This window comes from Ruditapes philippinarum, unplaced genomic scaffold (assembly GCF_026571515.1).
Source record: "Ruditapes philippinarum isolate M1 unplaced genomic scaffold, ASM2657151v2 ctg7299_1_1_1_1, whole genome shotgun sequence".
Classification (NCBI taxonomy): domain Eukaryota; kingdom Metazoa; phylum Mollusca; class Bivalvia; order Venerida; family Veneridae; genus Ruditapes; species Ruditapes philippinarum.
In genome coordinates, this window is record NW_026862430.1 from 145,560 (window position 1) to 160,481 (window position 14,922).

The following is a 14,922-nucleotide window of genomic DNA, read 5'->3' on the forward strand; positions in this document are numbered from 1 at the left end:
CATGTTTTTGAGGTCCAGTTGACAATTATTTGTCATTTGGTGACTTGCAGCCCATCACTTAGTAGTGTTAAAATTAATATTAAAAAAAAGTTTATGTTCTGCTTTATTTAAGGTGCGGTTCCTCTCAATGTTTGGTATGGCAGAGATGTACGGGAAACTGTTGACAGCTTGATGAAAGAAACCATGTCAAATGAACTGGCAAGAAATGTACAATATGAAGTGGCTGAAGGGGGAAGAAAAAGTTTGTGGGCCTCTAGATACTGAATGTATTGTATAGGAAGTGATATTTTACAAATTTGCAAAGTGGTGTCTTCAAAATAGATATATTATCCAAGATCTTGTTATTGTGTCTTCGGGTATTGCTTTAATGAAGGAAAATGCTTGACTAGCTTTTATGGAAATTAATAAGAGAGAGAATATTTTACATGCTGTGTGGTTTTGATCCCATGCATTGTGTTTTGATGCATAATATAAACAGAAATCACCTTCCTGTAAAGCAAGTTATTTGCTTACCTTAACATTCTTTACTGATACACCGATAAGATGATCTCAGCTTACAAACTGACTGCAGCGATATCACAGAAATATTTTGAAAAGCTATGTAAAACCAGGAAACAAACATCTATATTTGGTAAAACATACCAGAATTAGTTTATATTCCAATTTATACTGCTCAAAATGCTACAAGGTGGCTTTATGACCTTTGAATGGTTTCAATACCTTCATTTCACTTCATTTCATTCTTTAAGGATAAGAATGCTTGTTTTGTAGAATGTGTCCAAAGGAACTTGCCGACAAAGGCTGCAACGAGGACGGATGTTGAAATAGAGGTTTCAAAAGTGGCTGGCTGGGGCGCGGACTGCGATGGGGGAAGGAAAGCAAGAAACAAAGTGTCAGAGACCTTACCTGAAAGAAAATGAAGGAAGTGACTAGACATGTTTTTAATTTAAAAATGCAAAATTTATAGAGGATATTGTTTGCTTGTGTGTAAGATGAAATTTTATATCATCAAGAGAGCTTTAAAAACAGTATTCTCATGAGTGGCTATGCGCTCGTGAGAAACACTGTTTTTTAAAGTTCCTTCAATGATATAAAATTACATCTTACACAACAAACAATAAAGTGTCTTTTTATTTTATGCTAATGAAATTTCCTCAATATTAACGTTAATATTAAATCTGTTTTCCCCACTGTTAACATCAATTTTAGTTGAATTTAAGTCCAATTTCTCATAAATACAGGAAGTCTTGGGCTGAAAAATAAAGTTTGACAATCAACGTTGAATAGCCATGATATTATTTATTGAATTCAAAAAATTTGAATGATGATAAAATCTTTAAAAAGTAGTCTCGTCATAAAAAGTTTGAAATTTTAATCATTTTACTGTGAAATTATCAAATATATTTTTCACGGATACATCAGTAAAAACACTCAAAGGCATAAAATAAATGACTTTTATTTTACATTTTCAAACCTTTACTTCATCTGCATATAAGTTATTCCACTGATTGAAAGTCAATATGTATCAAGGTATTTTTAAAATGTGATAAGGGTCAGAACTTACAGTAAGCGGCTCATTTGTTTATCTTGTTATATTTTTTGTTGCTAATTTTAATGTTTGAGGTCATCAGCATAGCATGTCTTTCTTGTAAATGCAAAATTCTTGTCTAGTCAAATTTTGCCTTCTAGTCAGTATATTCTGCTGCTATGTTATGTTTGTTGTTGACATTATATGCTGTTTTTCTGTTGTCTATATGCTGTTGTTTTTTTTCCATTAAACATTGTTACTGTACGGAGGAAGGTAGTGTAGTACTGGTGTAACTCTCCAGAAACGATGGTTAGGAAACTACCCGCCTATATGACGTAAAAGGCGTAAAATGAAACAAACAAACAAAAAACATTGTTACTATTTAAATCAAGACATTAAATGCTTGGGGAATGTTTTTGATACTGATCAATACAATTATATAACATCTTGTCAAAACTTGACACTGACAGGGAACACATGTATTGATATGGTATTAACCTTTAAATTAAGTTGAAATACTTTACAATGATGATTCTTGTAATCTTTATTGTTGTTATTGTTGAAACTTTGATAATATCGGAGAAATTACTGAAACCAACTATTTTTACTGACAATTTTTTTAATGAATTTCTTCACAACAAATTTGATCTTTGTGTAATATCACATTTTAATTATTATTGATTTTTACAAACTTGTACAAACTATTTTTTACTTTTCATCAGCTGCATATTTTGTTTACATGTCTATAAACAGTATTTCAATGTGCCAAGATTTTGTGTTTTATATTTGTTACTTTTCATTAGCTGCATATTTTGTGTACACGTCTATTAACAGAATTACAACCGTGCCAACCTTTTGTGTATCATATTTGTTACTTTAGCTGCATATTTTGTTAACACGTCTCTATAAACAGTATTACAACCGTGCCAACCTTTTTTGTATTACTTTTTGTTACTTTTCATTAGCTGCATATTTTGTTGACAATTACAACAGTGCCAACCTTTTTGTGTATTATATTTGTTACTTTTCATTAGCTGCATATTTTGTTAACACGTCTCTATAAACAGTATTACAACAGTGCCAACCTTTTTTGTATTACTTTTTGTTACTTTTCATTAGCTGCATATTTTGTTGACAATTACAACAGTGCCAACCTTTTTGTGTATTATATTTGTTACTTTTCATTAGCTGCATATTTTGTCCACACGTCTATAAACAGTATTACAACCGTGCCAAGGTTTTGTTAATTATATTAATTTTTTTTCATCAGCTGCATAATATTTTGTTTACACATCTATGAACAGTATTACAACCGTGCCAATTAAGGTTTTGTTAATTATATTAATTTTTTTTCATCAGCTGCATAATATTTTGTTTACACATCTATGAACAGTATTACAACTGTGCCAAGGTTTTGTTTTATTATATTTGTTACTTTTCACGAGCCTAACATTTTTTTCTTCAGCACTACCATACCAAAGTGTAATACATGGTTGTAATGAACAACTTTTTATATTAATTGATGTAGATCTATATCATTTGAAAATGAAAGTAATTGGTAGATAGAAATTTGTAATGAATTACAGTAAATGTATAATACTTTTTCTATGAATTATGTAGAAAGTTAAAAAGACATTTGGGGTCATACTGTTGATTCACTGAAATTTAAACATTATACACTTATATTTCTTGGAGTTCCAAAGACCTTCTGTAAAGTTTTACCAGTGTCTAGCATAAGATTAATTTTTCCTTATAGTGATCTGTAAGGTATCTAATGTTATAAAACTGCATTTTTAATTATTTTGTTCGTACATTATAAACAGTTTTCCATTACATGTTGCTTATTTAGTGTACCAAAGTAATATTTACTACATAGGACTTTTTGAAATAATAATTAATATTTCTGTATTTTTGAATTAAAAACTATGTAGTCAAAATGAAATGCTGTGGATTTACAAATATGTACAGTTTACTCGGATTTTTATATTGTACACTTTTCTAAGTTTATTTACATAAGTAAAGGTTTCTTTGTTGACATCAGGCGTCCACAGAATGTATTGAGAATCTGTATATATATATGATATACACTTACCATAAGTGAGATTACTAAATAAAGTTACATTGTTAAAGCATATACATTGTGTATTGTTTTCTTGCATGATCATAAAGGCTTTGTGCCATAATCTGTCTGTTCCAGGAAACAGAATGAGTTAAAACATCACTTGAATATTTAATGCAAGTACAAGAATCATGCCCTGTAGCAAGCGGTTGCTATCTTAACGTCCAGCAAACTTATAATTGAAGTAATTGAAAATAGATCTACCCAGAATTCAAAATCTACCCAGAATGGAAGTATCTGGGCTGCCCATTTGAAACCCATATTTAGTACAAGGGCTGCCATGTGGGGCCCATATTGTGTACATGGGCTGCCCAGATGGGGCCCATGTGAATCCCATATTGAGTATAAGGGCTGCCCAGATGGGACCCATTTGGAACCCGGTTGCACTTCCTATATGGGGCCCATATGGGCAGCCCAAATGGGACCCATATAGGTGCCCATATGGGCCCCACATGGGTCCCATATAGAATGCTATCTGGGTTACTGTCAACTGCCTACTGTCAACTGCTTACTTTAAATCTTAATGCTTACAGCGACTGTTTAATGCTTACTGTTAATTGATAAATGCCTACTGCTACACCTGTCTAATACCCGATTAATTGCCTGAAAGTAAATGTTGACTTTTTATGTCCTTCTTCCAATGTGTTTATATGTTACAATGAGGCCGTTTGAAACAGTATTGGTCAAGGAATTACTCAGTATCATTTATGAAGACTTTGCCTGAAACCTTGGAACTTGTTACATTTATACATGTACATGTATAATTCTCGTTTTACTAAGCAGAAAAATAAGTATATATCTTTGTAGGCATCTGGAACTTTTCCAAATCATAGACCTGTGAACTTTATAGAAATGTTAAACTAACCAAATATTACAATTTTTTTCTGTCATTAAATCTTGTTCGGTAATTTTGAGCTACCAAAAATAACAGCTTGCTTAATTATTTATACATATGTATATCCCTGTTCAAGCTTAGATACATCTACCATATAACATGTATATTATAATATTTGTTCATTAAATGATATTGACCCTACCCTATAACTAAAGAGCATAATGGTATTTTTAAACGGATGCCTTGTAATGTAATGAACGTCTTTGTTTTTACATTTAAATCACAATGGTCAGTTTTAAGTTCGCATTTTGAAAATAATGCTATGTTTTGTTAAAAAATAATCTAGGTAATGGTTCTCAAAACATAGATATATAGATTTTCTCGAATTACCAGTAGTTTATTCTGATAAACGTTAAACGTACTGGGAGAGTATACACACTTCATGGTCCAAATCATACATGGAACCATGGTTTATTTCTATCTAAAAATGTTAATACTTGTTCTGGTGATTGTAGACCGTACATTTATACCTTAATTATACAAAGCCTTAGATTTGACTCAAGAAAATGTTACTTTAGTAGATATTAAAAAAGCATGATGAGTAACATGTCAATTATTGTGTTATAATTGGAACGTCGATGCATAATAAAATCATTGAAAGATCTTTGAGTTACTTGGGCATTATCAATACAAAGTGTTGTTAGTATTTGTTTATCGATATGATGAACTGCGGTATCCTAAATTTGAGTCACTGTAATGCCTTCCGCATGTAATTTCTTAGTTTTTGCAGTATTGCCTGTGTTACATTCTGATTTTTTATTATTTATGATAAAGGCATTAAAACCACATGATAGAAAACAGATTAATCAATATATTGCTGTACGGCCGTCTTTATATTTCATTGCCTTAAGAAAAGAATGTTTAGGTTAACTTGTAAAGCTGTTTTGAAGAAATATATTCAATTAACTTTCCAGATATTGGAGCTTCAGATGTATTTCTTATGGAGCTAATGATATAACGTAATCTTCATCTTCCTAATACATACTTTTCGCGATTCCATCCATTTAAAATTGATGGACTAAGACACTGTATAATTCATTACCCGATATACACGCCTTTTAACGCCTTTTTCACCCCCTTTTTGTTGTCTCAAATGGTGAAAAAATACCTTATTTAGGCCCCCAACACTTGTTTTTGTTTGAGAAATGCTGTTGAAAAAAAATGACCACATTTTCGGCGCGGCCCCCAACCAAAATATACATCAGGGGGGTTAATCTGCCAGAAGGAGGCACAAGAAAATTTTGGACTTTTGAGAGGCTAAAAATGACCCCAGATCGATCATAAGGTAACGTGTAACCAACGCTGAAAAGCATTTGACTCTATCTCAATCCATTTAGAAGTTGCAGCATTTTGAAATCAATTTTGATGGAAAAAATCAACAACGCAAAATAGTGATTTTTGGCAATTTTCAGATGTCCCCTCGTTGCCATGGTAACAGGAAATTTAAGCCTGGGCATGTTGTTACAAAGGCAATGGTTTAGTCATCATTTGTGCCAAGTTTGATTAGTATTGAAGCAGTTTTTATAGTTTTATAGCAACTTGTAAATGGAGACTTTTCAATGAAAACAGCCATTTTTCACAAAATGCTCATTAAGTAATGGGTTAAATGTGGACAATGTTGAATATTGTTTTTTTCAAATTGGTCATGTTACAACATTCAACAAACAAACTTTACTTTATGGTTAACATATATATATAACCATTTTCAATTCATTTTGTCATAATTTTGTTTTCCGGGGAGCTAAACATAAACAAAATTACAAGAAAATTATGATATTTTATTTTTAAAGAACTTTTTTATTTACAATTAAAACGAAAACAAAATACACCACATAAAAAGTATGTTTAGTCCCAATAATGAGACCAGTAAGCTAATATTTTCTTGTATACACCGTTATTTAAAATAAAAATTATGACACGCCTGTAAAAAATCAAAATCTATATAAAATATTTGTAAAGTTTCGGGGAAAGCAATTAATATAAAAGCAGAATTATAATTAAAAGTTCTGTTATGAATTATATACATGTAGTTGTTATGAAATTATATTAATGTAAATATACTCTGCAATGTAAAGTGATATACACGTTGTAAGAAAGGTAACTTAAAACTGCTTCATATCATATCATAGAAGCTCTACACTATCACGATATCTTAGAACTGTTTACCATTGTCTTGTAAATTGAACTTGTCAAACCTCTAGAACCCCGATAGAAATAGTAATGACTTTCATTGGATGATTCTAGCAAATACGAAGGCAGATTTGCTCATTGGTTTTACTTGCGGTAATTGCAAAAAGAAATAGAAAAAAAATAACCAACCTACAAGTTCACTTTTAAGTGTGTTTGTTAACAAGATAATTATAAAAATTATATAAAAGATGGATTTTAAACAAACACGTCAAAAAAAAATATTGTAACATTAACATGATCATTTTGTCTATCAGAAATTTTTAAGTAAATTTAAATAGTTAAGAAATCTATTATTTCTCATAGTTTTTCAATAGCACAATTGAATTTAAACAAGAGAATAACGATGGCTTTTCATAAAAGTAAAAAACTGTAATTTATCATTCATGTTTGCACTCTTTATGTCATTGAAATATTGAACGTTTTTGAAACAATATGAATACAGTCAAGTTTTGTCTTTGTTTATGCTTTCAGAAGGAAGCCGAGTTAAACTCGCCTTTAAGATCCAATACATTTATAGTAGTCTTTTCCTCTTCCACTGTAATTTCAATATTTTCATACAGGTGTATTGTCTGTGAAGTCAATGAAAGTATAAGGCTGTTCCTCCATTGAAATGTTTCTGTAAGATTTATCATCCTCTGTACTAGAATAAAATTGATACTAACAATTGTATTATTAACCTTCAAAGCACATATCTTTGCAACATAAACTATCAAGAGTGCAACCAACTTAACAAAAATGCATTACATAACATCTTAAAAGGAATTACACATTTATAAGCTATAACTAACAGCCAATGAAAACTGAACCTAAATGATCTCGTAAATGAACTCACACATTTTGATTATGAGAGAATGTTTAGCCTAAATTTCACCAGTGACTTCACCAGTATATTACAGATATTCTTCTAGAAATTATTACATTGTCAAATGAAAGTTTAATAAACTGTGAAATTCTAAATAAAATAAGGGAGTGTTGACATAATGGCCCAGATCTCCGCCTCTCAACCGAGGAATAGTGGTGGGCTCAAGCCCATCCATGTTGATTGTTGAACACAGATTCTTTGTGAATAAGTTATTATTAAGTTGATTTACCCTAAATGAGTCCTATATTTTGACAATTTATCAATCACCTGTGCAAGAGGCACGTGGAACCATTTCATAACATAATCAATGCAGTGTGCAATGGTGGGACATACACAAGTTATTGCAATGAATTCGCAAATTACAAAATTATTAGGCTTAATTATAAGATAATCCTTTTTAATTTACTAACCATTGTTTTCCCCGCAAGCTTTTTTTCAACAAAATGGCGGAGGCACATGTGTGTACATTTGGAATACTTCTATTTGATCCATACATAGACTTAGACTGTCAAAAAGCAGTAAGCAGTAGGCAGTGAGCAGCAGGCTGTCCAGTTAGCAGTAGGCAGTGAGCAGTAGGCTGTCGTTTATGGAATTCCGTAAATTAAAGTTATTTCGTTCACTTTCTTAAATAATATAATTACCTACGTCACTAAGTATAAAATACTTTGTCTCCCAGACATCAACTCAGTCGATTTAAAGCATCTTATGGGCTTTTTCAGATTTTTTTCATTATTTTCTTAATAAGAATAGAATTTCTTATATTCTGCTTCAGAAAATACGAAATTGTCAATTTTCGATAGAAACTATCTTTCAAAATCCAAAAGAATGGGAGTTGGCAATATAAATGAGCCGTGTCACGACAAAACCAACATAATGGGTTTGCGACCAGCATGGATCCAGACCAGCCCGCGCATCCGCGCAGTCTGATCAGGATCCATGTTGTTCGCTATCAGTTTCTCTACTTGTAATAGGGTTTGTAAGCGAACAGCATGGATCCTGATCAGACTGCGCGGATGCGAAGGCTGGTCTGGATCCATGCTGGTCGCAAACACATTACGTTGGTTTTGTCGTGACGCGGCTCTAATGATTAATTTGGAGACAGACAGATGCCTAGAAAAACCTTCAACATGTCTTGTATGTAAAATCACCAGCGGGCAATTTAATTATTGGTGAGTGAATGAATCAATTTGAAAAATAATTTCATATTAACTGCCGAGCAGTTTTAAAGTTTTTATAGAAGATGAAATCAATGTTTTTAAAACAGATGAAGATAATGTCACTGTATATTTGTCAATACTCACGAATAATAAATAAGGGTTGGGATATTGCTAATACTATTGTCATAGAATAAATGTACAATTATTTCTAATAGTTTAATATTTCTATTTTAAAGATTCCTGCAATTATCATAAGAATATGTATCAATAATATATTTCTGAAAACAAAAATACATCCAAATTACATAACGCAAAATAACGATACTCGTTTCTGCAAAAAAAGCAAGAAAGTGATACTTATGGTACTATAATATGTGACATACGGTTTGCCCGAGTTATCTACATATACGATTCTATTCCTGTCATAACATACAATTTACTTGTAAATCGAAGAAACAGATATGTTACTAACCATAATGTATTGCCATGAAACACATATTTAACAAAAAAGTGCAGTACTCTATTAATACATATTCTTGACAAAAGAAAAGTAAAAAATTCCTTCAGACATACTCATAATGCCGCTATAGGACAAAGATTTCTTTAAAATTATGAATTCTTTAACATACAAATATGGTTACGCCTTTGTATACCGAAAGTTCGGTACGAAAATCATAAACCCATATATACTAATATACTATGTTTTTTTAAACAAAACAAGTTGTGCATGAACAATTTGAGTTTTAAACATGTTACACTGTGCGGACAAAGCTGGTCAAAGGGTAGCAACATCATTTTCCTTATTTTCCTATAAAAGTGTCGCAAATAAAATTGCTTTCCCATTTGTTCCTTCATGCGCTATATTTTCATAACAAAAAGAAACATTATTAGGACTGAAGGTTACTAGTATTACTTTTTATTTCCATTGAGATAACAAAACCAACCTTTTGAATCATTTAAGTTAGGCCCTGCAGGTAACGTTGTTGAATTTTGCTTTTATTCTCACTTTGTTTTAATGGACATATTTGATTCATACTTAAACAAACCGGCACTTATTACAACATCAATATAGAATAATATGTAATATGTAATTTATAAATGACACAGACAAATATGAAATGGTAGAACAATACAGGACACCCTTCTTACCAAAATAGGTGACTCTTGTTTATTAAATCACATTTTGGGACTATGGTAAATTATTGTTTTCTGGGTGACATTACTTGAAATCGCTTAAACCTTTGAGAGTAAGAGTAAAAATGAGCCGTGTCATGACAAAACCAACATAATGGGTTTGCGACCAGCATGGATCCAGACGAGCCTGCGCATCCGCGCAGTCTGATCAGGATCCATGCTGTTCGCTATCAGTTTCTCTACTTATTATTGGGTTTGTAAGCGAACAGCATGGATCCTGATCAGACTGCGCAGGCTGGTCTGGATCCATGCTGGTCGCAAACCCACTTAGTTGGTTTTGTCGTGACGCGGGTCATAAATCGACCATAGTAGAACCCGCATTCACGACCTCTAAATTAGGAGTTCAGTGCTTTATAGCTTTAGCCAACTTTTATAGAACTTTACAGTGTATTTTGAAAAGAGTTATCGAGGTTTCTTAATTTCAAGCACACTTAGATGCAATAGATATTTTCATTTGAATGTTCGGGTACGTTTCACTTCAGATGAAAAGCACCCAGAAATAATACGAGTAAACAATACAATATGTATAGGTTAGAGTGCATATTGGGTGTTCTTCGTAAATAAGAAAGCTAAAAGGGAGCGGAGCTTGCGAAGCGACTGTAGCTTTCTTATTTACGAAGAACATCCAATATGCACTCTAACCGGCTTAGTGCTCCGCCCACTTGCGTTTTATAATATAAAACGTCCAGTTTATATAAAATCTGTTCTATTAAGATTTGTAACCTGAAAATTTGAAAAATCCTCGTCGGTGATTGGCTTAAAAAATTGGCGAGCACTAATTATAAATAGGTTATTTTGGTGTATGATTTTACCAATAATTAATCCTGTTTGGGGTGTATCGTTATAACATTCGTTTAAACTTCATGTATGATGGTGCCATCCAGTTATGAAATTTGGAAATAGTTCCTTAAAAATTTGATGTGCCCCATTTTAAGTCATTTAAAAACTGGTCAGAATTTCAGGTGCATTTCTTGCATCTGTGAAGTTGTTGCCCGAAATTTGGTAAATGTTTTTCCGATCTTATACAAACAAAATTTACCGATATAGCTTCATAGTGCACTATCGTTCACAATATATTAGTCAACCCAAAGTAAGACTATTATGAATCAAAAGACTGATTTACTGCAAAATATACAGGATAAGAATTGAGTAGGCCAACAATAACAAATTACATAAACATTTTATTCAGATCCCTGGGGGAATATTTCGTTCTTGTGAAAATACCCGTGATGAAGTAGGATTTTCTCATTAAGAGTTCCTCACAATGTTTACCAACAGGAGCTTGATAATTGTGTCAATAAATAAAAATTAACGTCGAATATAAACCCCGTTCATTTATTGCATAGGAGGGTGTATACTCGTATTTGACATCAATTCTTATTTATTGACATGATATTAAGCTCCTGTGGCTTATCATGATACAGCTATGTTAATTACTATAATCTAGTAAAGTATATTAAAACAATTTTATTTAGATCTAACATGATGCTTCATCAGTCCCACATGTATCATAACTAAGAAACACAGAAGACAAAATAATTATAAATAAATCACAGTAAGTAAAATATATATTTGAAAAATGTATATACATACCTTTATAATATTTGGATTTCATGCAATGTATAATCTACTAACTGTACAAATACGTAAATCTAAACAGTATTATAATATTGAATAAAATTCTTAAGAAATATTACAATAATGACTAAGTTGATCATTGGTTTGGTCACTCAGTATCAGTTGCACGTAAAGCAAAAACTCAAGTTTGGAACAATCCTAGTCAGATTCGAGGAATTGGCTACAACTCGTCATTACGCCGTCCCGAAGTAGCCCGGTCCTTTTTACCTTTCTTTACACTAGCAGGTGGTGGAGTATGCTTTGGGTCACTTTTTCTCTTTGATTTTTGATTACTGTCACTTTGAGATTTACTACAGCTGCAAGCATTCTCTTGAGCTTTGAGGAAAGCATCACAGCCAAGGGCAACCGTGCCGCCGTACATTATATCAGCACTGCCTTTACAATCTGTAAGAATATACATATACCGTATAAATGCTCCAAATCATTTACAAATATCTCTTCGTGTGTGTAAAAACTTAAATTCCCAATTGATTACTTGAAAGGAACGTGCTATTTAAGTAATTTAGAATCTGCATAACCTATAATGCATTTTTACTAGTAACAGTTTATGTACAGTAGATTCGTACACAATAATGTAAAATACATGCTTTGTAATGGAAATAAAGGCTGTCGCAAAAATAGATCAATAATTTACACTATACCTTTTATGTAACGTTTCATTCAAGAAGATAAAATTGCATATATTTTTAAACAGCTGCAAAGGTTAAATATCTTAAGGCTCGATGTAACCCTAGTTGAAATGATGTACCAAATTTTTCCAAATAAAAGTGAACCAATGTTTTCCAAAAAATAAGAGAAGAAATCTTATACAAAAAATTAGTCAACAAAATCTTAACCAAACCTTTGTATGAAACCCTCGTTGTAGTTTTAAATGCCTTCATTTTATTGCATATGTCGTGTAAACACGTTTTAAAGGCTTTATCACAAGCGGCACGATCTTTGTTACACGTATCATAGCAATAATCATGCTCGTGACAGCAATCCTCCATGCCAGGTATATCATCAGTATCTACCTGAAAGTAAACGTTTAAATGACGAAATGGTAAAAGACCAAAAGAAAGGTGACGTGAGCTTTAATATATCCTGTTGGGTGTTCAAGTGTATATGATTTACTGTCTTAAAAATATTTACATTAAAAACTATACTGGATACTATAATACAGTGTGTATCACAACACTATGTTTATATAGTACGCACTTATAAACACTATTCAGGAATTATTTTAAAACCGAAAGCAGTGCATTAATATAATACATAAGTATTCAACTATAGCTAACTGGATATGTTCCTCACATGAAAGAATCCAAAGTCCCTTGCAGGATTCGAACCTACAGCGGTGAGGGGCAAGTGGTCTGAAGTCAACGACCTCACAAATCTCTTAAGTAGCGAATTGGTATTATCGAAATATTAGTAATATTATGTTATTGTTTTATATACAACACCATTATTACATTCCTGAACCAGTTTTTAAGCGCCTCCGTTTACCTTGTAAGATCAAATAAATTTACAGTAAAGTTTAAGTTTTAAAATACTGGGTTATTATTACTGATAAATGATTTTATTATCGAAACAAATCGATTTTTGGCTGTGTAAATAAGATAAAATCAGTCGTTGCAATTAGACTGGTCTCTGTAAAAAGAAAAATTACAACGGTAGCTAATTAAGGCCAACTATTTATGTGTTGCAAATTATACGATACCTAAATACATATTAGATTATGAATAGTTTACCTTTATTCCGCTTGAACCACACCCATTTGAAGTCGGCTTGTGCTCCGTCTTTGCTACAGGTTTATTGCCTAAAATTATTAGTAAGGAAAATACACATAGGAAATAAGTAAGGCGCGTTAAACATTTTGCATTATATATATTAAACCTGATGATTACTTATTACTGCAAGTAGGAGTAATATTATATATCAAATGAAACGCACGTGCGGGTGTTTCTAAATGCGCTCATTGGGTTCAAGTCCTATTTCAGTAAAACGACTGACAAATTCAATAATATATGATTTAATATTAAAATGAATTTCCATGCTTTGATACGAAAAAAATCGTGTTGACAGCACTATTCAACATCTGTAGATTTTATGTATTGATATTTTACCATGCGTAAAAAAGTACATACCATTTTTACACTGGTATTTACACTCGCCACCTCCAAACATGCCAGCCAGCATTTCTACCGCGGAGCCAAAGTCCTCCTCCTCCTTACTGCCATCCTCGGGGTTAGATTTCCTCCCTTTAGCACGAGGTTTGTCTATCACAGGATCTTCTCCCTTGCCAATGCCATTAATAGCCTTGTCTATTTCCCTGAGTTTTGCATCAATATCTAATTTTTCAATGTCGGAAAAGAAATCACCACTTACAAATGTTAAGTGAAATATTGAAATATATATTAAAGCTAAGCGCAAAGCCATTTTATGAAAAAATAATACAGATCTATATCTTAAATGTTAATAATACATGTTTCGATTAGCTTGTTTATGTTCTATTTTAAGAACAGGAAGTATGAACATGTGCATTTTATTCATGGTGTCACAGGCGCTTATTCTATTGACGAGCCAATGTCTGCTTCTACATAACTCAGATTTCCATAAGACGTAGCGTAAATCTATTGGTCTTTGTATATTTGCGATATTGGAATTTGTTAAATCTTTTAGTTTATTCAAGTGTATGTACTTTGACAGTGTATATTTATTACTTGTCAATGACATTTTAAACTACGTGCAGAAAATTGTAAACAATCAAGCAGACGATTTTTTAAGTGGGATTATTAAGCATTTTAGTTTTGTATCCTAGTATGGGGACCTTTATACATACATGCACAGTGCGTTAAGTGGAGTGGTTTCCCGAACTCCAGAGCATGCCCATTGATTGGCTCATTTTTGCTGGGGGTTTACTTATTGTGACGACAGAGAAAGGGAACGCCGTAGAAATATCATATTCTGATGCTCGTTCATTGGTTACTGTTTTTCTGGGGTTTCATATTGTGACAACAGGAAACCGGATTAATACTCGGGGCCTACGCCCCTCGTACAAATCAGATAGCCTCGTACGTTTTTCGATGCTCTTTCTATTACTTAATACAGTTTGCATCACGATTATTGCACGGCAATCATGGGAGTGATAATGTATATTTGTCTAAATTCTCTTTGTGTGAACTGTTCTAAAGCAGCAAATTTAAATTTATATGTGGGGGATGTTTGGTAGGGGTTTCCGTCGCACAAACACGGTATAGGTCATATGTCGACTTTCCAGCTTTACTGGCGGAGAAAGCCCTCAGGTGCCCTGTCGTGCATTATTTCAGGCACTCGTAGATAATTGAGTTGAGCCCTCAA

The 14,922-nt window shown here is 32.4% G+C and overlaps 1 protein-coding gene across 1 annotated transcript; it reads right to left on the reverse strand.

The window, feature by feature from the left end:
* Positions 1–11,397: 11,397 nt before the first annotated feature.
* LOC132719051 (group XIIA secretory phospholipase A2-like) lies at positions 11,398–14,085 on the reverse strand. The gene is made up of 4 exons (XM_060702789.1): positions 13,710–14,085; positions 13,314–13,381; positions 12,425–12,596; positions 11,398–11,967 (listed from the first exon to the last, which is right to left on the reverse strand). The coding sequence occupies exons 1-4, from the start codon at positions 13,999–14,001 to the stop codon at positions 11,744–11,746; spliced, it is 756 nt and encodes a 251-aa protein (XP_060558772.1). The 5' UTR covers positions 14,002–14,085; the 3' UTR covers positions 11,398–11,743.
* Between the last annotated feature and the right edge of the window lie 837 nt (positions 14,086–14,922).

What these genes read in the sequence shown, in the direction of transcription:
- LOC132719051 (XM_060702789.1), bottom strand. Translation starts at nt 14,001, where the DNA reads ATGGCTTTGCGCTTAGCTTTAATATATATTTCAATATTTCACTTAACA. An exon ending in TAAATACCAGTGTAAAAATG is followed by an intron (nt 13,382 to 13,709) that starts GTATGTACTTTT and finishes TAATAATTTTAG; the next exon opens with GCAATAAACCTGTAGCAAAG. An exon ending in GTGGTTCAAGCGGAATAAAG is followed by an intron (nt 12,597 to 13,313) that starts GTAAACTATTCA and finishes GTTTACTTTCAG; the next exon opens with GTAGATACTGATGATATACC.